General features: G+C 42.7%; 1 protein-coding gene across 2 annotated transcripts in view; it reads left to right on the top strand.

Moving 5' to 3' along the window:
• RIN2 (Ras and Rab interactor 2) overlaps nucleotides 1-21,906 on the top strand; it is a 214,463-nt gene that overhangs the window by 138,821 nt on the left and 53,736 nt on the right. For both annotated transcript variants that reach the window (XM_075339393.1, XM_075339394.1), the window contains 2 exons: nucleotides 9,176-9,362; nucleotides 18,187-18,298. In XM_075339393.1, the coding sequence (XP_075195508.1) occupies nucleotides 9,176-9,362; nucleotides 18,187-18,298 (299 nt within the window). The remainder of the gene's footprint in view (nucleotides 1-9,175; nucleotides 9,363-18,186; nucleotides 18,299-21,906) is intronic.

Here is a 21,906-nt window from a genome sequence, read left to right as displayed (position 1 = left end):
ACAATTGCCCAGCGGCTTCTGCATCCAGGTATAGCCTAAAATAGAGGGGTAGTGCACACAAGTGTGACTATCTATCCATTCTGTCTCACCATTAAATCGAAGAGTCTGGAACACCATTCTATTATGTAAAACAAAAAATTATATACCATATTACAGAGAGAGATTTATCGATTGGGGCCAGAAAAGCCTTCCTATGGCTCAGGACGAAATCAGATAACACGGAGGCACAGTAGAGACCCCATGCACCTCTGTTATGCTTTTCAATGTAGGCTATATCATTACAATGCAAAATGCTGCTAATGGCAAATTACATTTGCAATCCTAAAGGGTGCTTTACACGCTGCGACATCGCTAACGATATATCGTTGGGGGTCACGTCGTTTGTGACGCACATCCGGCGCCGTTAGGGACATCGCAGCGTGTGACACCAAGGCGCGACGATCAACGATCGCAAAAGCATCAAAAATCATTGAACGTTGACACATCACTCCTTTTCATAATATCGTTGCTGCTGCAGGTACGATGTTGTTCGTCGTTCCTGCGGCAGCCCACATAGCTATGTGTGACACCGCAGGAACGACAAACATCTCTTTACCTGCGTCCACCGGCAATGCGGAAGGAAGGAAGTGGGCGGGATCTTCCGCCCGCTCATCTCCGCCCCTCCTCTGCTATTGGGCGGCCGCTTAGTGACGCTGCAGTGACGTCGCGATGACACCGAACGCACTTCCCCCTTGAAGGAGGGATTGTTCGGCGGTCACAGCGATTTCATTGACCAGGTATGTGCGTGTGATGCTGCCGTAGCGATAATGTTCGCTACGGCAGCGATCACGAAATGTCGCATGGGAGTGGGTGCTATCGCGCACAACATTGCTAGCGATGTCGCAACGTGTAAAGCACCCTTAGCTGTCATACATACTCTATAAATGTAAGATATTAGGAGTATATATAAACTGCTACTGCTGGGATCATTGCACTTTAAGAATACTCACTTATTGCGCCAACCACCAATAGCTTGAAGTTGGCATGCCGTCGTCTTTACCGTACATAAAAACAGGTTTCGTTTTTATGCACTGGGTCCAGCTGGCTATGACATGAGAGCGGAGCTTTCCGTTCTAATGTGTTTACCAGATTCTCACTGATGTTCTAATTCTTTAATTCTTTCTCCAGAAGTTGTGTCGCCAAAGCTGCATATTTCTAATTGTCCGCAGCAATGGGACGTTCTACAGGATGTGCTGGTCTGTGGGATAAGGAAGCTTTCTAAACACAATGGTGACGCTCTATGTCCAGAACGCAGTGTACAGGACATGTCCTTATATAAGGTCTTATATAAATACGTCCTATGTATTTACATTTCATTAAGTGGAAGGAAAAGTGTCAGTAAATAAGGACATACCAGTACAGAATAGCGGGAATTTCCTAAGTAGTATCTTTAAAGAACATTCGTTTAACCACTGGAGTCTGTTTTGAGACTGTATTTAAGGGGTTTTCCATAGATCTGGACAGGGAATTGACTAAACGGAATATTTCATGGCAGATATTCCGGTTTCCTTCCTGCAGTATCTTGGTGTAGCTGTTTAATAAGCAGTCAATGCAATCTTCCTGAGTATCCATTGGGGCACTACAGTGTACCTTTCATGATATCCTATAGTCTGCAAATGGGAAACAGAAGTGGGAAGAAGCTAAACACATTTATCCTGCTTACTGGGAAGCTGCCGTGAATTTGCAGTGCCCCAGGCCGGCCGGCTCTGCTTTCAGATCCTTTCCGCTGCTAACTGAATAGAATCCAAACTTCCAATTAGGGATGTGGAAACTTTGCTTTTAGTAATTTTGTGATGTTTTCCGTCAAGGTATGTGCATACTTTGGCATCGCATTCAATACCTCTGAAATATTCAGGAAAAAAAGAAAACGCTTACCATGAAAGTGACTGCAGAGAGCACATATCCTCACTTATTGGTACTTCTGTGGTGGGAAGGTGATAACACGAAGATAAGTCATTGTGTCAAAGTCTGTATTGGGGAAAAGAGAGTTCAGAGACTTAAGCGGGCTTTACACGCTACGATATATCTAACGAGATGTCGGCGGGGTCACGCCGTAAGTGACGCACATCCGGCATCGTTAGTGATATCATAGCGTGTGACAGCTATGAACGAGCAGAAATACTCCCCTTCTCGTTCATCGTTGACACGTCGCTCATTTTCTAAAAATCGAACGTCCGGTTGTTCAATGTTCCCGAGGCAGCACACATCGCAGTGTGTGACACCCCGGGAGCGATGAACACAGCTTACCTGCGTTCCGCCGGCAATGCGGAAGAAAGAAGGTGGGCGGGATGTTTACGTCCCGCTCATCTCCGCCCCTCAGCTTCTATTGGCCGGCCGCTGTGTGACGTTGCTGTGACACCGAACGTCCCTCCCCTTCAGGAAGTGGATGTTCGCCGCCCACAGCGAGGTTGTTTGGAAGGTAAGTACGTGTGACGGGGTTACAACATTGTGCGACACGGGCAACAAATTGCCCGTGCCGCACAAACTATGGGGACGGGTGCGATCGCAAATGCGATCGCACGACATATTGAAACGTGTAAAGCAGGCTTTACTTTTTGTTCTCGGTCTAAAGGCCCCATACACGTTACCTGGCTCTCAGATGAACTATCCACTATTAGAGATGAGTGGACACGTAGAAGTTCAGATCGGCGGGTTAAGACAGACTTTTATATAAAGTTCGATTTGGGACCTGGACTTGTCCTGAACTCCAATGGAAGTCAATAATTAGGCAGTTCGGGTCTCCACCTACATGCAGACAGCCATAAAGAGATCACTTCCGGGGGAGGATGGGCTGGGTTTTCCATATTTATTTATTTAGTTAGTTAGTTAGTTATTTTGAGTGCACACTACATCAGATTACGATGTTGTTACCCCCAGTGTGAACTGTTCAAACATGACAAGCGGCTCACACTGAGCCGAGCACTGAGCGTACCCGAGCTTGCGCAAGTAGTTTGCATACGTGAAGCAAAAGATCTCCGAACCCGAACTGTTTTTGTTTTTTTTTTGTAATGTCTGTGTTCAGTAAGAACTGTAAACCTCAGGTTCGCTCATCCCTATCCAATATCTCTCGCCCATACACATGAAGGTTCAGCTTGGATGACTTCTTCATTGTACTCTGAGAGACATAGAGCAAAAGGATCGGCCACTGAAAATCAAGAGGCCTTTTCTCTCTGACACGATCTGTCCGGTAACAGCCAGGTGGCCTTCAAACACATCAGACTGCCGACAAATCCTGACCATATCGGCTGGTTTGTCCAGCTTTAGCCTAATGTAAATGCGTTCCTTTCTTTCAGTTTCCATCTTGCTCCTGGATTTCTGTACCACAAATATTATATCTAGAGCTTTCAGTCATTTTTTTTTAAACTGTCTAGTTATTTATTGAATATATAAAGGGATAAATAAAAACACACAATCATTAGGCACTTAACTGTGCTGAGATATATACAAAGGAACAATTACTGAGAGATGGAAATATTAACCAAAACAATTAACTAATTACTGAGGGTTATACAGAGAAAAAAACAATATTTGAGCCTTAAAGAGCAAGATATGAAAATACATATCCAAAATTGCTTAACGGGAACCTGTCACCAGATTTGGCAACTATAAGCTGCGACCACCATTAGTGGGCTCTTTTATATACAGCTTTCTAACATACTGTATACAGTATAAGAGCCCAGGCCGCTGTGTAGAACATAAAAAACACTTTGTAATACTTAAGGGTCGAGGCGGTGCAGACTGGTCAGATGGGTGTCTCTATTCTCTGGTACCAGCGCCTCCTCTTTTGGCCATCTTTGGCCTCCTTCTTCTGAAGCCTAGGTGCATGACGTGTCCTACGTCATCCACACAAGCCAACACTGGGGTCCTGCGCAGGCGCACTTTAATCTGCCCTGAGCATGGCAGATAAAAAGTATTGTGGTGCATCTGCACGGGATCTTGATGCCGGCTAGCGTGGATGACGTAGGAAATGTCACGCACCCAGGCTTCAGAAGGAGGACAAAGATGGCCGAAAGAGGAGGCGCTGGTACCAGAGAATGGAGACACCCATACGACCAGTCTCCACTGCACCACCCCTTAGGTGAGTATTATAAAGTGAGTTTTACGTTCTACACAGCGGCCTGGGCTGTTATACAGCATTCTAACATGCTGTATATATAAGAGCCCACTGGTGGTGGCCACATCTGGTGACTGGTTCCCTTTAAGTCGATTGAACTAGACATGAAAGTAAACAAAGAAGAATAAAGAGAAAAGCTTAAAAGAAGAATAGCAAAAGGAGAAACACAAAGAAAAGAGAAGAGGACATGGGGGGGAGGGGGTTTAAGGAAGGATAGAATATGAAAATGTTCCTAGATTAGGCCCAAAGGTCACAGATCAGTTTTCCTCAGCAAGATATTCATCCAACGCTCTAAATTCCATCCAATAAAAACCAGGTATTATGGAAATGATCATAAGAATTATGAACTCTTCCATTAACATCACCTATCAGAGGGAGATTGTCGGAGCAGTATCTTTCTTCCAAAGTGGGAGAAGACTCGCTCTTGCAGTTACAATTAGATATCTTAATATCGAATGCTTGTAGGTTTTATGGGAATGACACAGTGATGGAGGACAAGAGCCAGGTCCAAGTCTAAAATAAGATTTGTGATTTTACATATCCCCTCCTGCACCTTCCCCCAAAAAAAAGACCGAAACCTGCAGGACCAGAGAATGTGTAACATATGACCCTCCTCCTCACCGCATCTCCAACACAAGGGACTGGCCTCCGGGAAGATCGAGTGCAGGCGAAGCGGGACTGTATACCACCTGAAGAGTCATTTATACCCGGCCTCATAAAAACAGACAAAGACATAATTTATGCGTTAGGGTGAAGATGCACTTCCACTCTTCACAGGTCCCTCCTTCCACAGGTCTCTCCGTGTGTGTGTGTGTGTGTGTGTGTGTGTGTGTGTGTGTGTAGGTGGTGCAGTTAGTCAAAGGGGGAAAGCAAGGAGGGGAGAAGCCGCTGGACGGATGACAGTTATGCTTAGTTAATAATTAGGAATTCAGGATGCAGAGGAGAGAGAAGTGGCTCATAAATGATAAATGGAGAAAAAAGTATATTTCTCTGATAAGATATAATACAAGTGTTCATATAACTGCTTTCATTATTTATTTAACGTAATTTTCAGATAAGAGGCAACTCAAATGTAGAGGAGGAAAATTGGGAAAAAAACTTTTTTAAATGTTAAAATGGGAGTTTGTCTTGTAGTCTTATGGTCCGTTTTATAGGCTGAATGTAGCTTACCAGGGGGCAATGCTGGGAGAGGGGTTGTTGCGGTAGTGCGAGTGAGGTGCTGTTGATCTCCTGGCAACGGACGGGATGGACTTCAGGAAAATGCGCAGATTGAGATCTCTGAGAGCCTAGATCTCCATCTGCGCATGCACCACCTCCAGCGCCATTTTCCTGAAGTCCATTGCGTTTGTCGCCGGGAGATCAATGACGCCTGCCTATCTCCGCCAGTACACCCCCTCCTCCCAGCCCATGGCCCACAGCATCACCCCAATCATACCGCTACTTTCTTCCTGTGACCCCCCCCTTCCACCGCCCCCATAAAGCTTCATTCGGCTTATATGACGCACCCCCATTTCCCCCACTTCCCCATTTTTGGGGAAAAAAAGTGCATTTTGTAATCCGAAAAATATGGTATGCAGTTTTATAAGGAATCTGCCAGCGTTTCTTTAGCTCAATCTTGGTGGTAATCCGACAAACTAGCCTTCACTGATGACTCTGATGTCTCTTGAATTATTGTCCCTTGCGAATAGATGGGAATTGAAGATACAGGATGCTTGCCTGCTCGAGAGACCCCTAGAGGACAGTTGGAGAATTATTTGTACAACGCAGGAGTTGTTAAAAGCCGACACATGCATATATGTTCAGCAGGTTCTCTCCAGCCTCTCTATAGTAATAACAGCTTAGGGGAAGGTAAAGCTGCCGACACCCTGTATGTTTTAGTAAGGCAGTCATCCTCTCAGTAGTGCAGCCTCAGGCTTTAGTTTTCTGGTGTCACTAGGTCGAAGTGTAGGTTAAATATTTATTAGGGATTTAAATATACATCATTCCTTACAAACATGTTATTCTGAATATTGTAATTAATATATATAGCATATGGATAATAGGCTGGGCAGCACAGTGGCTCAGTGGTTAGCACTGCAGTCTTGCAGAACCTGGGTTCAAATCCCACCAAGGACAACATCTGAAAGGAGTTTGTATGTTCTCCCCATATTTCTTGCAGGTTCCCCAGTTTCCTCCCACACCCCAATGAGATAGGCAGTTTATAGTTTGAGCCCCAATGTGGACAATGATGATGGTGCCTGTAAAGCACTGTGAAATTAATAGTGCTATACAGTGTGTCCACCCATATCCTGTCCACCACCATTAACTTGAGAACGGCGGCAGCTATAGGCATAGAAGTGGTGTCTAGGTATAGTAAAGTAGCCATGCACTACGCAATGAAGCCACCTATAGCGCCACCTGGTGGAAAACAACGGAGTTAGCATTTTTATTTCGAAAAGGGAACGAGATAGAGAAAAAAAAAAGTGAATTACAAAATTGTAGGGCATCATCAATTCAATACGAATCGACACCTTGCATAGCTGCCGCCGTTCTCAAGTTAATGGCGGTGGACAGGATATGGCTGGACACACTGTATAAGTGAACATAATAGGGCATGCTGTGATGTAACATTTCAAAACAGAACTCCATGAATCTGACAGCAGAATGCAGGTAGCCATTTACAATGCAACTTTTGTAATATAAAATATTGAAAGATCATAATTGTCCATTTTTGGTTGCCACATTTCCACTAAAAATGCAATGAAAAGTGATCAAAACATCATATGTTCTCCAAAATGGCATTGATAAAAATGTCAGCTTGGCGTGAACAAAATAAAAAGTTATGGTTCATAGAAAATGCCCAATTCAATTCAATTTTTTATTTTTTTTTTAATTTTAATTTTTTTTACTGCTAAAATAATAAACCTTGTTTGCATCATTATAATTATTACTGACCTGTGGAATCCTATCACCAGATCATTTTTACTCTACAATGAACGCCGTTAAAACACCCAAAAAACAATTTATATATTTTTTTCACTGTTTTGCACCACTTGGAATATTTTTCCATTTTTCAGTACAGTATTTTGTAAAATGAACAGTGTCATTCAAAATTACAACAGGCCCCATGAAAAATAAACCCTAATAAATAAAAAGTTATAGCTCTTGGAGGAAGGGGAAGAAAAAACAAAAACTCAACAATGGAAAAATGTCAGTGTCATGAAGGGGTTTAGTCACCTGAAAGTAGAGCGATCATTTAAAATTGGATAATGTGCGGATGTTTCAGTGATCACATTTCCACAGGGGATATGATCCGTGTCCACTAGATGGAGGAAGACCGCAGGATTAGTTACTGAAGCAGAGCTGTGAGCGAGTCCTGTGCCGTGTGTTGGGAACTTTTGTACAAGTCTGAATTATGCATTTTGTCCGACTCCTCCCTAGCTTCTAACCATGGGGTTGTGTTACCTATTTTAAGGATACTCGCCCACCGTTTATGGTCCTGACTAATAGGCCGCACCGTGCCACATCTTGGCAGTGCTCTGGAATGTGCACTTGTTCAGACAACAACCCTTATAAAACATCTATAAAGAACACATTCAGTTTATGGGGCATGCTATGCAAGTAGCCTGGAGTAAAAACTTAATCCATTAAAGTTCATCAAATTGAAATTAAATTCAACCATAATGAATCAGATACCGACTACAGCATTACTGTCACATGTCCACCAGAGTCCGCTCCTGTGACTTCTGCTGTATTCCCCCGTGGGTGGTGCTGGTGATGGGGGAGGAGTCAGTGGCTCTGGTGGGCAAAGGCTCCGCTCATCCATTAAGCTGGGTTTCACTAGGATCTGCAGTACCAATAGCTGACTGTGGTGGCGTGTGCCTTCCAGCTGAAGTCACCACATTTCAGTCAGGGCCAATGGGAAGACACCACACCCTTATTATTCCTCCTCGCTGGTAGCTGCCAGATAGTCTTGTTACTGCTGTCGCCTGGTTCACATACTGCTTGATACTATTGATTCCCGTGTTTTGACCTCTGCCTGTTCTCTGACCACTCTCCTGCCTGCTGTTTTTGTACTTTGCTGCCATATCCGGTTTGACCTTAGCCTGATTACCTGACCACTCTCTTGCCTGTCCAATTTGTCCGTTTTGTATCTCTGTTTTGACTCTTCCTGGCGACCACTCTTCTCCGGATTGCAGCTTTCCATAGGCAGCGACCTCCTGGGCCCTGTAGCAATCCCAGATCCCTGTACAGGGGTTAAAGGGTTTCGGGGTCCTCGGGATCCTGCTGAGTGAGCGATTAGCCATAAGGCCCCTTTACACACTGAGACTTTCTAGCGATCCCACCAGCGATCCCGACCTGGCCGGGATAGCTGGAAAGTCTCTGGTGAGCTGTCAAACAGGCAAACCTGGCCAACGACGCAGCAGCGATATGGACCTACAGAACGACCTAGCTGGTCGTTGGGGACGTGCCAAAACAGCTATTTGAAAGGGAAGTCGCTAACTAAGTCGTTGTAACGGTGTCAAACACAATGATGCTTGCTGCGCAGCGGGAAATAATGGACAAAAAATGTTCCTGAGATATGTGTAGCTATCAGCGACCTCACAGTGGGAGCCAGGTCGCTGATGCGTGTCACACACTGCAATGTCGTTGGGGAGGTCGCTATTACGTCACAAAACCGGTGACCTTACAGCGATATCGCTAGCCATGTTGTAGTGTGTAAAGGGGCCTTTAGTCTGACCGCCATCCTGAGTCTGTGGTCCCGGGCAGACGTCACAATTACAGACCAACAACACATTGTCCACATTCCCGTCAAAGAGTCAGCTAAAAGTCTACAATAAAGCGTGCACTCTACTGCCAGAATGTTAAAACACCAAGTGACAAGTCCTTTTTCTGTCTGGCACTGGACCAGCAGAAATACGTTATAGTAAAAACTCCACCCTGATTAGATTAAATGGGGAGTCAATATACAAAACTGGATGTAATAATCCTTCTAAGAACCCCAGAGAGATGTACTTGAATGTTGCTATTTTTTTTACACAGTATTGAAAAGGAGATGGAGAAGAACATATTGGTTGAAAAGAAAGCTTTTCTTCGTGACTCGGGATATGAAAGCGTTGCCTACAAGCCCAGCATTCTGGATAAACTTCTCCACACTCATCCCGTGTGGCTTCAACTTGGTCTGAGCGATGACAAGGTCCAAGACGTCCTCCAAGATCAGCCTCCTGGGGTATGTGCAGGTTCATGGTAATTCTACTGATCATCCGAATACTATTGACATATTGTCATTTTATTGGATTATAGACACAATGAGGAGATTATTTTTCACATTTATCATTGCAAATGGTTTCTTATTCACAGAGTAGGTTTATCTTATGCTATATTGACCCATGGTTATGACACTATATCAAATATTAGAATGTAGTCCAACTAAAGGAAATCTGTCATCAGGTTTTTGCTAACTCATCTGAGCGCAGCATGATGTAGGCAAAGAGACCATAAATCCAGTGATGTATCACTTAGATTACTGGGTGCAGCCATTCTGACACAATCACAGTTTAGTTTTAGCAATGTATAAGAGTTGAGAAAGCTAACCCCGCCCACTCCAGGCTCTCTATGTGCAACCTCTATAGCCAGTGAGCTGCTAATCACAACAGGGGGTGTGTCAGCTTACCAAACATGAGGGAGTGTAGTCCAGCAATGATAATCTCCTGGTGCTAAAACAAACATGGCAGGTAAGCAACAGCATTGACCTTGATAAAAGACACATTACTGATATCTGTCTTTTAACTTCTACATGTTTTCTTCAGATTACGTAGCAAAAATCTGCTGACAGATTCCCTTTTAAGGCATAGAAACGGAGGTATAACGGTAAACCCAAATCAAAATGGGCCGTAGCATAACCCAAAATGGGAACTATTTTCTGTTGAGAGCGCTGCGAAATGATCACTTTTGCAAGCCACGAAATAAACATGTGACTGATGGCTAGATAGACTTCAGAAATGCATAAAATGCTACTATTTTAGATATAATGTCCACTGTTACGTTTTACGTCCTAAGGCCCTGTGCACACACTGCGTTTTTACCCGCGTTTTTTGTGTTTTTGCTGCAGAAATTTCTTGACAAAATGGTTGTAACCTTTCTGCAGACATTTCCCAGCAAAACCTATGGGGGAAAAAAAATTAGCTGTGCTCACACTGCGTTTTTATCTCAAGAACATCCTTTCTGCAGAATTTCTTGAGAAAAAGAATGTGCATGTCACTTCTCTTCTGCAGGTACCTGCGTTTTTTGCCATAGATAATGGTTAAAAAAAATGCAGGGACCAACACATGGAAAAACGCACCAAAAACGCGACAAATTGCTGTAAAAATGCTTGCGTTTTTGGTGTGTTTTTTAACGCAAGTGCGCTAATCTTTCAGACTCTCAAGAAATTTCTTGAGAACTTCATTTTCTAGTGCGCACAGGGCCTAAATAGCGAGTTGATTAATCATCATTTATCAGTAAAGTGCTTGGAGCTTCATTTAGTTGACAAAAAGATCAACTACAAACATATCTTGCTTTCTGAAACCTGGATAAAGAGCTTATAGGGCCCTCTATGGGTAAAAGCTTGAGAGGGTATCGGCAAGCTGTTTAGTGTAGGCCCTCAACCAGTGATCCCAAAATAGCTGCCGGGCAATCCAGTCTGAACTGCAGAATGTGCCTTGTTCATAGTGGAAACATGAAGCGTAGCCTGTGTATTCATAAAATACCAGCAGTAGAGTAATAAAGAAGACTGGACTAAGGAACTTTCAACAATTTTTTCACATTGAACTGGACACAGGATGTAATTGTGGCTACTGAGCTGAATGAAAGGTTTTCTTTTTTCATTTTTTATTTTGCCTCTCCATTGAGAAGATATTAGCCAAGTATTTGGCACCCAATGAGTTATCAAATGGTTTTCACTGGGGGCGTGTACTTCTTCTCTCTGTATTGTGTTTATCCAATCAAAATCAGGCAGCAACACTCAAAGGAAATAATAACACGCCCCTACCATAGCTCAGAGCAGGTTTCTCAGTGTATGAGATGTAATGGTGCAGCTCTGATCTCCAGGTTTATCCTCCTGCGTGAGTCAATGAGGCGGAGGGGCAGTACAGCTGAGCTTAGCTGTGTCACATTACAAAGCTCTCCCGATTACTGTGTGCTATAAGCTAAGGTGGGGATGTGTTGTTCTTTCCTTTAAGTGTTGCGATCTGATTACGATTGTGAGGTATCATACAAAGAGAAGTAGCCCACCTTCTCCCCCGTTGATTGATAAAATCTCCGCAATGGAGAGGCAATATAAATTAAAAAAAAACGTTTTATTCCATTTTGAAGTTATTAATACATCGTGTGTCAAGTTCAACATTAAAAGCATGGTGAAAGGTCCTTAAAGAGTTTGTCCACTACTTTTATATTGATGGCCTATCCTTAGAATAGGTAATCAATGTCTGATCGTCCGATACCCTGCACCCCCACCAATCAACTGTTCTTGGTACAAGTGGCAGCAAGTGCTCAGTTCCGGAGTTGCCCTGACAACTGATAGCTACGTCCGGATACTGCAGATCTTTCACCTGTTTATTTGAATGGAAGGCAGATGTGCAGTACTCAGCCCCTGACGTTATTAGTTGATGGGGCAGCTCCGGAACTGAGCATTTCTGGCTGCCGGATCCAAGAGCAGTTGATCGTGGGGGTGCAGGGTGTCAGACCCCAGCTGATCAGACATTGATAACTTATACTAAAGGCCCCGTCACATGCAGCGACGTATCTAACGATATATCGCCAGGGTCACGGATTCTGTGACGCACATCCGGCATCGTTAGCGACGTCGTTGCGTGTGACACGCATGAACAACCGTTAACGATGAAAAATACTCACCAAATCATCCATCGTTGAGACACGTTGTTCCTTTTTAAAAAATCATTGATTGTTGAGCACGCAGGTTGTTCGTCGTTCCCGAGGCAGCACACATTGCTACATGTGACACCTCGGGAACGACGAACTGCCGCATTGCTGGCGGCCGCAGGTGAGCTGAAGGAAGGAGGTGGGCGGGATGTTACGTCCCGCTCATCTCCTCATCTCCGCCCCTCCGCTTCTATTGGGCAGCCGCTTAGTGACGCCGCTGTGACGCCGCACGTACCGCCCCTCTAGAAAGGAGGCGGTTCGCCGGCAACAGCGACGTCTCTAGGCAGGAAAGTCCCGTGTGACGGATCCGAACGATATTGTGCGCCACGGGCAGCGATTTTGCCCGTGACACACAAACTACGGGGGGCGGGCGCTTGCACCAGCGATATCGCTAGCAATATCGCTGCGTGTAACACGCCCTTAAGAATAGGCCATCAATGTTAAACTAGTGGCCAACCTCTTTAAATAAGATAGCCTTTACACATAGAATGTGATGAAACTGATTGAAGGGTGCTCTGCTTTTGGAGAGGTTTCAGAGTATCCTGTGTTTCGTGTGAAGTATAATCAGTCTCCATACACACACGCCATGTGCACAGCATACATGCAGCCTCCTACAGCCAAGTTCCGTTGTACAGCACCTGTTACTTGCAAATGTTAACAATTTTGGGAATACAATGGAGCATTATTAAAAGTGAGAATTCCCTCTGGATGGACTTTATGACATTTCCAGCCCCGGACAGCTGCAGCTATAGCACACCGCACACAATATCAGCTGGCTTCACTATTTTTTAAGAAAAACACATTTCTTCCTAGCACCCTGCACCCCCCAATGTACCCACAGTCCTAATGACTTCTGCATAAAAGGTGATCCTGTTTGTGAACTTCAGTCGAACCTTTGAGGCTACTAGATGTTGTGGGCTGAAATAGTGCTGAGCTGTTGAGGGTAAAATTGAGCTTGGCTCTATACTCTTGGAGCGCTCTGAATTGGGCTGGACTCCTGCCATACATTTCTTCTCTCAAGGAAATTTCCACCCTTTTGATAGAAATTTTGCTCTGCTCTATTATTATTCCTACAATTTAGAATACACAGAGTTTTTTCCATTCCCACAAGTAAATCCAAAAATTTATCTATGTTACCTACTTAATCTTCTATCTGTAAGGGTCAACTATAAAACAATTTTATTTTATTTTTTATTTATTCTGGGTCTTTTTATTTTTGTGATTACCAATCATCTAATGATATTTATTAGTTTCTCTTAATATTTAAAATCTCTGCTCAGGGAAAAATTCATAGTTTCCCAGGATAAAATGATTTGTGCCCCCTGCTACCTACCATAATCTCATCAGTATGTTGGATCCGATTTTCATCCATTTCTGGTCTGTCTGTTTTTACCATCAGTGTGACATTTATTTATTTTTTCCTGCAAAAAGGGCAAAAAATCCACGCTCCTTCCCAGTATACTGTAGTAAATAGATGGCACTCGGATGGCACGTGTATATCAGCTTTTTTGTGCTGGTCGTTTTTTCATGTACCCAATGATTTGAATTGGGTGAGTTTAGTTCACATATGGGATCAAAACTGGACTTGTCTCCATTTTTTATTTTTTTTTTTTATATATATAGACAATTGGTCGGTCAAAACAATGTACAAGTGAACAAACCCATAGACTACAATGTGTACATGATGAAGCCGGTGGACTTACTATGAAAATCCATACCAGAATGGGTACCGTATATAATTCTGGCATTCAGTTATAGAATGATGAGTCAGAGTGTATTTATCCTTGGCCCACCTAGTCTTAGGGTGCTTTTCATACTGTATTCTTCTCTAAATTATTTGGTCCTGTTGGGACTTATGTCCAAACCACCCAATATGGGATCTGGACGTATGTATCGACAGAGCCATTGAATATAATGATGCAGATGGAGTAACCATGTGTTATGTTGAGCATCATTTTCAAGTAGTAGACTGCGTCTGGGTGTCTGACTCCAGTCAGTGTATACAACAGAGCACACGGTGACTCCTTCTGTGCCATTGTAGTCAATGGTCCCTTCGGCACATACTTCCAAATTCCGTATTGGGAGGGGGCCCTGACCGGACACTGAACGTGGGAAGACAGTAGTGTAAAGGGGCCTTTACTGACAACTGCAGCATGTACTGAGCAGCGTGAGATATCCACAGCAGCAGGGAGGACGGATACTGAAGAGCTGTCAATCACATTGGTTGGTATAGATTGAGTTAAATTTCAGAAAAGACTATACAACTATCCTGAGATGGATTTTCAAGGTAAATACACCAGCCTCACCAGGTCCACAAGTTCTATTTGATAGTGTATGCAGTTTGTACTGCACAACTTTGCATCGGAGATACCATGCCAACTGTTGCAATAATGAATGTTGGCAGAGGGGAGTCACTGCAGTATGTACACTGTTTTATCTTGCATACACAAGCTAGCTGGCTGGCTGTCACAAACGTACGTGACTGTATGGAAAAAGTGACTTTATCAGTGGGTGTTTTCCTGGTATTTCTGCATTGATAAATTAATATGACTCTTATACAAAGTAGAGAAGTAGAGTCCAAGCTTTGAATATGAGATATAATAGAGATGTCCATCTTTTTACAACTTGTAAGCCACATTCATCTTAAAGTGACAGTCAGAAGCCATATTTAAGCCATTAATATTACAGTGTTATAGCCTGAGGAATGCTAAATCATCACATTTTAGTTTTCACATATAGTTTTTAGTTTGACATTTGACACACTGATATAACACCATCCAAGCTGTTACTGTTCTGGGGATAAGTTTGTACATTGAGAATTTAGGTGTCAAATTAATTGAGTAAATATAGTAAAAGCTCAAGGTGTCTATGATGAGCCAGTGCTCCCGACACTTGTTGGGGACCTCTCCGATATTGGGGATGCAAAATTTAGGATGACACATTCCTCTATATATTAAAAAAAAAGCTTACCTGTCAAGCAGAGACTTTGGGGAAGGTCCGGCATGAAGTGAGACACACAAATAAACAAGGGTTCACTTCAACAAATAATGGGTACACTGGGGACACTTTAACAACCGTGGGCCCTGGTGCTAGAGAGAGGGATGATTGGACACCTCCTGCACTCCTAGCCATTCCCTACACAGGTTCTGCACCTGTCACCGAGCAGGATACTTGAAGCCCTGAGAAACCCTGCAATAACCCTAGCTAGTGAGTTGGCAGGTGAGTATCGCTAGTCCTACCGCTCCACTAATACAACATGAAGGTAAGGTAGAGCAGACTGGGGAAACAGACACCAGGCCTGCAGCCTACACCACTTCACTGCAACAAGGGCTCCAGCTGCTCCTTCCACCTCGGGGCCTAGCTTCAGAATGGATTCAGAATAATCAGTGCTCTCTCCTGTGCTGAGATAATGTTATGAATGTGCCCCTGCTATGTACTGTGTAATGACTGTGTCCAACCATGCAAAGTTGCCACAGTTTATGACCAGCACTTACCATAGCTGGCCAGGTGAGGAATTACAAATCCCTTATGATAAGCAAGTATACAGACAAAACAGCAGGGGCTTGCATCTGGTGCTTTCTGAGGTAACATTTTCCTGCCTGTTTTATCACAGGAGCAAGTGTTTCTGCCACTTCTCCAGCCCTCTGAGCTCATCATAAATCAAGTAAAGCCTGGTTTACATGTTACGATTCTGCATACGATATCGTATGCGATCGTAACCGCCCCCATCGTATGTGCGACACGTTCAATTTTGTTGAATGTGCCGCACAAACGATTAACCCCCGTCACACGTACTTACCCGTCCATATGACCTCGATGTGGGCGCCGAACGTCCACTTCCAGGAGTGGGAGGGACGTTCGGCGTCACATCGACGTCACGCGGCAGCCGGCCAATAGAAGCGGAGGGGTGGAGATGAGCGGGACGTAAACATCCCGCCCATCTCCTTCCTTCCGCATTGCTGGCTGGGAGCCGCAGGACGCAGGTAAGATCTGTTCATCGTTCCCGGGGTGTCACATACTGCGATGTGTGCTACCCCGGGTACGATGAACAACCTGACGTTCAATTCATGAGGAATGAACAACGTGCGTGCGATGAACGTTTTACCGTTCAATCGCATGTAGCTGTTACACACTGCAATGTACCTTACGATGCCGGATGTGCGTCACTTACGACGTGACCCCGTGACTAAAGCGGGCTTTAGTGATGAAGAAGTGCCAATGGCCGCTGAGCTTACAGTCAGGGCCAGAAATATTTGGACAGTGACACAAGTTTTGTTATTTTAGCTGTTTACAAAAACATGTTCAGAAATACAATTATATATATATATATATAATATGGGCTGAAAGTGCACACTCCCAGCTGCAATATGAGAGTTTTCACATCCAAATCGGAGAAAGGGTTTAGGAATCATAGCTCTGTAATGCATAGCTCCTCTTTTTCAAGGGACCAAAAGTAATTGGACAAGGGACTCTAAGGGCTGCAATTAACTCTGAAGGCGTCTCCCTTGTTAACCTGTAATCAATGAAGTAGTTAAAAGGTCTGGGGTTGATTACAGGTGTGTGGTTTTGCATTTGGAAGCTGTTGCTGTGACCAGACAACATGCGGTCTAAGGAACTCTCAATTGAGGTGAAGCAGAACATCCTGAGGCTGAGAAAAAAGAAAAAATCCATCAGAGATAGCAGACATGCTTGGAGTAGCAAAATCAACAGTCGGGTACATTCTGAGAAAAAAGGAATTGACTGGTGAGCTTGGGAACTCAAAAAGGCCTGGGCGTCCACGGATGACAACAGTGGTGGATGATCGCCGCATACTTTCTTTGGTGAAGAAGAACCCGTTCACAACATCAACTGAAGTCCAGAACACTCTCAGTGAAGTAGGTGTATCTGTCTCTAAGTCAACAGTAAAGAGAAGACTTCATGAAAGTAAATACAAAGGGTTCACATCTAGATGCAAACCATTCATCAATTCCAAAAATAGACAAGCCAGAGTTAAATTTGCTGAAAAACACCTCATGAAGCCAGCTCAGTTCTGGAAAAGTATTCTATGGACAGATGAGACAAAGATCAACCTGTACCAGAATGATGGGAAGAAAAAAGTTTGGAGAAGAAAGGGAACGGCACATGATCCAAGGCACACCACATCCTCTGTAAAACATGGTGGAGGCAACGTCATGGCATGGGCATGCATGGCTTTCAATGGCACTGGGTCACTTGTGTTTATTGATGACATAACAGCAGACAAGAGTAGCCAGATGAATTCTGAAGTGTACCGGGATATACTTTCAGCCCAGATTCAGCCAAATGCCGCAAAGTTGATCGGACGGCGCTTCATAGTACAGATGGACAATGACCCCAAGCATACAGCCAAAGCTACCCAGGAGTTCATGAGTGCAAAAAAGTGGAACATTCTGCAATGGCCAAGTCAATCACCAGATCTTAACCCAATTGAGCATGCATTTCACTTGCTCAAATCCAGACTTAAGACGGAAAGACCCACAAACAAGCAAGACCTGAAGGCTGCGCCTGTAAAGGCCTGGCAAAGCATTAAGAAGGAGAAAACCCAGCGTTTGGTGATGTCCATGGGTTCCAGACTTAAGGCAGTGATTGCCTCCAAAGGATTCGCAACAAAATATTGAAAATAAAAATATTTTGTTTGGGTTTGGTTTATTTGTCCAATTACTTTTGACCTCCTAAAATGTGGAGTGTTTGTAAAGAAATGTGTACAATTCCTACAATTTCTATCAGATATTTTTGTTCAAACCTTCAAATTAAACGTTACAATCTGCACTTGAATTCTGTTGTAGAGGTTTCATTTCAAATCCAATGTGGTGGCATGCAGAGCCCAACTCGCGAAAATTGTGTCACTGTCCAAATATTTCTGGACCTAACTGTATATGTTACTGACTTTGAATGATAATGAACTGGAGGGCTGGAGACGCGGCAGAACTCTCACTCTTATGATAAAGTGAAAAGAGTGGAAGAGCCGAGGTCGGGAAGACCGAAAAGGAAGTAGAATGAAAGCATAGTATGCATTGTGCTCTCCATAACAGGTTTGACTTTTAGGGATATTAGATGTTTGCCATCTTTCCATTTTTAATTGTACCTCTAATGTTGTTGAATTTGCTTCCTAACAGACCTTTTTGGTGCGGAAGTCTACAGCGCTCCAGAAGAAAGTCATCTCACTTCGGGTCCAAGAAGAGTCTGGGTCGTGGTTTCAAGAATTTGTGATTAGGGAAAGTTCATACAGTAAGTGGAATCTCTAATCCTCCTGAATATCACTCACTAATGATTGTGTTTGTTTTTTAAAGCCATACTTTTTTTTTTTCTGTGATATGTAACATGTTTTACGACTTGTCAGTTTTTACAAATTAGGACACTGAAAAAAGCATATAAACCTTTGGAATCTTAAATGGATGTGTAGGGAAGAATTGTATTTATTTTTTATTTATTTTATTTTTTTTTTTTTTGCATGTATACGGCTAAAACAAGATGTATGAGAATCTGCAATAATTGATCTGTGCCTAAAAAGGCTTTTCACAATTTTGCTTCCTCTTGATAAGATGCCGGCTGATAACATGTAAAGGGCATTGTGAACCTAAATCACCATTGATTCCCAAAGATACTTGGTAAAGCACCAAAATTCTTGTGACTACTATACTGGAAAGTACCATAATTTGGAATCAATTGCCCTTGTTCTAATACCCTGTATTTGATATGTACAGTAAGATAATTGGAGATACTTTAAGCTTTAATCGAGTCTTCAATCAAGAACAATATCTGAGATTCAGGATCTTGTAAATCATGAATCCGAACAATTGTGTATTGGATATTTTCATCAAAGCCATTGCCACATGCAGGTGATTAGTCAACGATCCAAATCCCTAACTTATCTCCCAATGTGTGGGTGTCTTCTTTTTGTGAATTTGTTCAATATCCTAAACTTCAGATTTTTTTCCATTAAGGCTATGTTCACATAGAGCATTTTTGCTATGTTTTTTTTTCCGTATAAAAACCTTATCTTCTGGCAGGAAGTCTCCTGGTTGTTTTCTGCGGTTTTGGCCAGGCTTTGGTATGGTTTTTATGGTGTTTTTTGCAGCGTTTTTTACTGCAGGTTTTTTTGCATTTCTTTTGGTAGTGATGCCCAGACCAAGTGCAGACCCACAGGGGTTCAAAAGTACCCGAGTCTCGGGCCGGGATTGATCTGCATCCGGGACTCTGGTAAAAAAAATAAAAAGTAAAATGGTCTATGAGACCCCCCTCCATTACTAATCTGTAAGTGAAAGTAAAGAAACACCTCCCATTTATTAATCTAGAGGTTAGTGGCAGCTATGAGCTGCAATTTACTGCTGGGTATCAAAATTAGGGTGGGACCACACTCTCTCTCTCTTTTTTTTTTTAATTTATTTATTTAATAATAATATAATAATGATTAAAAAAGTGCTGCATGTGGTTCCTCCTATTTTGATACACAGCGAAGATAACTGCACGGCTGGGGGCTGGAGCCTGTAGCTGTAGGCTTTATCTGTGCTGAGTATCACAATATGGCGGGACCCTACTCCAATTTTTTATTTATTTTATTTTTATAGCACGATTAGACGCGCATAGCCTCTGAGATTGGTAGCCGTCAGACGTGCTGTCACTCAGGGTGGGGGTGCGTGTGACTGCAAACAATCACATACGCCGGTGGGCGGGGAGAGCAGTAAATATGCATGAGGCTAATGAGCAGCCCCAGAAGTAAAAGGAGGTGCAAGGAGGTCAGCCGTGCCAGAGCCTCGGTAAGTATAGCGCGCCTGTTCCACTCCCCCTATCTTTTCCACCACCATTTTTAAATGCCGGATTCTGGTCCCCATATTATATAGGTACAGTCGTCAAGCTAGATATTCTGGATCAATTCCAGGCCGGAACTGGGTTTTTTACTAACCCAGTTAGGCCCGCCGATCCAGGGTATCTGCGAGTCCGCCCATCACTAGGGTGAGAACCAAGACAAAAACCGCTGAAAGAATTGACATGTAAAGCAGCAAAAACCAAGGCACCTGACGAAACTGGTAGGAAAACACCGCAGGTGTGTGTATGAGATTTCTATAATCTCATAGGCTTTGCTGTGATTGTGAAGGCAGCATTTTATTAGCATGGATATGCATAAAAGCAAAGCAAAACCACGCTAAAAACACTGCAAAATCACCCTATGTGAACATAGCCGAAGGCTTCTTTCACTTCTGTGCATTTGTGGTTGAATGTGCAACAGAATATACAATGCAGTTGTCTACGTAGTATTATTTTTCTTTTCTTTACACTTTCTTGGCACAGGTTGGATGCAATTTTCATTGTCTGGCATATTTTTGTTTCTGAACCAAGAGATGTTAACAAAGACACTCTATGCTGTGCGCAGTTTTCCTCCTACGAACATGCCTCAGATGGGTATTCTCTGACATGCCTCTTGTAGATTTTCTCCAAACACAACTAAACGTTGCACAGTCATCAGCAAATATCAAACCTGGCATAGTAAACCTGTGATTCTTGGGTCTACGTGTCCCAGCTTGACTAATACAAGGATAGCATAAAGTAACAATGGTGGTCTCACGCTCATTTATAGTTGTTTGCATTATTCCTATCTTACCGAAACTTTGCGGTCATAAAAGGTTTTGTTTCCATTAACATAAAGCAGCGTCAACGCTCTCGTACAACCCACGGATTACGCAAATGATATGCAATGTTTATTAGTTTAAATCACCACTCCGGTGGTTTTTTTTTTTTTTATATCACCCCCGGAGTGGTATCACTAATGTGTGTTCCCTGCCCAGACTATAATCATTACGCCGTTTCTGCTCTCCCTGGCGCCACTTTGGTCTCATTCTGCATTTTATGAACTCAGCTTCTGACTGACCAGAAATCATATATTCTAATTGTTAGTCTATGAGAACCTCATTCTGGCTCTCATAGACTTGCATTAAGTAGTGACTGGAATACTGGAGCGATCCAACTTGTCACAACTACCAAAACATTAGTGATAAATAAAAACATACGCTAGGGTTTTGCTTGAAGGAATAAGTGGAGACGGACTGAACTACTAACTGGTAATGCTCTATTGAGATTGTCTCCATAGCTGTGTGATAGGTGACATAATATAGGCTCCAAAATATGATGGTAACATGTTAAACCATTAGTGTATGTGCATGTGTTTTAGTATTTGCAGCAGAAAGATCTGTAGCAATTACTTGTATTGGCAGGTAAAGTGCAAATACATGTGTTTTTTGTGTGGTTTTTTTTTTTTATTTTTTTTTTAATTTTATATATATATATTATATATATATATATATATATATATATATATATATATATATATATATATATATATATATATATATATAATATATTTTATAAAAATATATATATATATATAAATATAAATTTTTTTTTTCTTCAATTTATTGGGATGGGTGAAATCTTTAGTAAAAATGCTGAAAGAATTGCACCAAATCTGCATGGAAAAATAAGCAACGTGTGCATTTTACACCTATTTTAGTTGTGATCTTGATTGGGCATTTTTGCCATTGAAGTTAGGGAGAAAATATAAGCATAGAATGGTGTCTAATCAACAAGAGTGAAAAATATGTAGAAATAGATGTGTAAATGCAAATTTCATAACCTCCCATTGGCTAATTTCACACATCTGTCTGCCGTGATCAGAGCAGTAAACATCCTGCCTAACACCACTACAGACGCCAGCATTTGTATGGGCAAAGCCAGAGAGGGTTGCGGATCATGTGAGTCCTTTGTTTTGTTTTCTAACTTCTTCATTGTGCAACTCTGATCTGTTTTGACCCATTTTTCAAGGATGAGTGAATGTTCCAGGA

The sequence above is a fragment of the Anomaloglossus baeobatrachus genome, chromosome 3, assembly GCF_048569485.1.
Source record: "Anomaloglossus baeobatrachus isolate aAnoBae1 chromosome 3, aAnoBae1.hap1, whole genome shotgun sequence".
Taxonomy (NCBI): Eukaryota; Metazoa; Chordata; class Amphibia; order Anura; family Aromobatidae; genus Anomaloglossus; species Anomaloglossus baeobatrachus.
Note: the sequence above shows the minus strand (reverse complement) of the source record. Positions and strands in the feature narration are given on the sequence as shown.